This window comes from Oratosquilla oratoria, chromosome 35 (genome assembly GCF_046742065.1).
Source record: "Oratosquilla oratoria isolate Oo_2021 chromosome 35, ASM4674206v1, whole genome shotgun sequence".
Taxonomy (NCBI): Eukaryota; Metazoa; Arthropoda; class Malacostraca; order Stomatopoda; family Squillidae; genus Oratosquilla; species Oratosquilla oratoria.
The window spans coordinates 22,531,494-22,533,993 of NC_134811.1; the positions used below are offsets into that span (position 1 = coordinate 22,531,494).

The 2,500-nt window shown below is 40.6% G+C and overlaps 1 protein-coding gene across 1 annotated transcript in view; it reads left to right on the forward strand.

The window, feature by feature from the left end:
• LOC143018581 (uncharacterized) overlaps positions 1-2,500 on the forward strand; it is a 266,215-nt gene that overhangs the window by 214,566 nt on the left and 49,149 nt on the right. Inside the window, exon 8 of the mRNA XM_076174071.1 lies at positions 1,757-1,908. Coding sequence (XP_076030186.1) covers positions 1,757-1,908 — 152 coding nt within the window. The remainder of the gene's footprint in view (positions 1-1,756; positions 1,909-2,500) is intronic.

Consider the following 2,500-nt stretch of genomic DNA (forward strand, 5'->3'; position numbering starts at 1 on the left):
GTTGTTATCTCGAGACTCAATGACTGGAAACCCACAACCCCACAGTAACCAGCAACAATCCTCGGGGCATCCTAAAGTTTTCTCCCCAAAGAAGTACACGATTCATCTCTTTGTTATTTTGATTGTGTTAGTTTTAATAGAAAAAGAAAATGAAGGTAATATGATGGTGGCAGTTCTCCATAAAAAAAAAGCTTGAGACCGAATGCCAGCCACTCAGGTCTGCACCACTTGATAAAGGCAAGGCTGTTGGCAGGATTTATAGACAAGATGCGATGAGACGATTCCCCCAACGTCCGTTTATCCTTTGTATTAAGATTAATGGAAATAGAAATGTATTTTTGTTATGAATTAGATATAGGGAGAAAATGTGTTTCAGTTCAGTTCATGAATTCATATTTACCTGAATAAACAACTTTTCCATTGATAGTGTGCACCACGATCTCATAATTATTTGTTGTACAAAGACGAACTTAGCTCCAGCTAGAATGGAACCGTGCAGGAGGGAATTTAGTGCACAGTCCAAATATATAAATTTCTTTGTTGTATAGTCGCCTCCACTTTTGAGGAGTATAGTGGCTGATGTCAGAGAAGCACAAACGCATGTACACCTACGCATGCTCACATACGAGTACACACACGTGTAAATACGCTCGCGCGCTCACACTTGCGCTCACACACTCGCGCTCACACACACACACACACACACACACACACACACACACACACACACATGCACAAGACTGCACACAGATACATACACACCTACACACACACACATACCAAACTGCACACAACTAGACACACACACATCTACACACACACACACACACACACACACACACACACACACACACACACACACACCTACATACACACACACACCTACCTACACACACGCTTACATACACACCTGCACTTACACATACACGCACACACACACACACACACACACCATACACGCACGCCCACTAACCCAACATCCAGTCACATGTACACACATGGCCAAGCATGTGTGTCAGTCCATCATTAGCCTCTGATCCCCTTTTGAAACGGGGCCTTGTTCTCTAATTACCGTATCCCCTTTAATTGATCGTTACTGTACACTCCCCTAATTTTACCCCGCGTTCCGTTCACTCTTGACCATCATGTTGATCATCACCACCTCATTTCCCGATCATTCAAAGCTGCACGTAAGCTCTGATCACCCTGATCTGATTAGCAGAAGCTTACTTCTGTTTCTGAAATCTCTCTCGTTCAATTTCTTGTTTTATTGGCATATAAGAAAAGTGTATGTTTTATAAGATCTTTTATGATTTATTGTAAGACGTATTCATTAAAAAATATCTTTTGGTGTATAAAATATATAATTTTTTCACCCCCACATCATCTCTACATACAGATGACCTGTATGGACGTGTTCAACTGATTAATGAATATGTTCATATCGGCTCTGAAGTTCGTGTTATGAACATAGTACTTTCTCATATTGTGTGTGTGTGTGTGTGTGTGTGTGCGCGCATGCACTCAAAAAACATGTTTATTTTGTCATCGGTAGTATGTACTTTCCTAACATTATTTCTAGCCCTTGATAACGGATTTTAATGTTAAAACTAAGATAAACAAGTCTGTAAAATATCTTTGAAAATCCTTTGCAGGTACACAAAGACATCACTCCAGAGCTGCTAACATATACGTGTCAGACTAGACGAGGTAGATGATGTACTCTAACCTTTAATTATTCATTTGTTGACCACAGACACGCCAGTGTGCCGTAGCGATCAAGTTCTGTATCACGGAGCTGCCCGTCACGAGCAGGTCAACATCCCGTGCATCCTGGACGCCCACCCGGTGGCCGTGTCCTTCCGGTGGACGTTTAACAACAGCGGCGAGAGCGTCGACATACCGCAGGTGAGCGACTGGGGCCCACGCTGTTTGCTGGGAAGGGGCAGGACCAGGAGAAAGAATAACATTCAAGATAGAAACTTATTTTCTTTTATCTATTCATTCATTTTGTTTATCTATTCATTTATTTGTCTGTGTATTTATTTTCTTAGTTATTCATTTGTCTATTTTTTATTATTTATCTATGTATCAAAGATTAACAGCGGGCTATTTTTGTGCAACTGAGAGGGAAGGGCATGGGGAGAGACTTGCTGGATTACACACATACACACACACACACACACACACACACACACACACACACACACACACACACACACACACACACACACACACACACACACACACACACACACAGAATGAAAAATAGATAAACATTTGAATAAGTAAATAAATAAGTAAATAGATCAATAAATGAAATAAAAGTATAAGTAGGTAAATAGCCTGTTTTGTTGTTGTTGTTGTAACAAAATAAATAATGCACGTCACCGTATCTAAGAACAGTATAGGTTAGGAATGCATCATTTTGGCTTTGAGAATCTACTTACCTACATCTTATGCTGGGACAGTATTGAATTGTTATTGAGTGGCGATGACG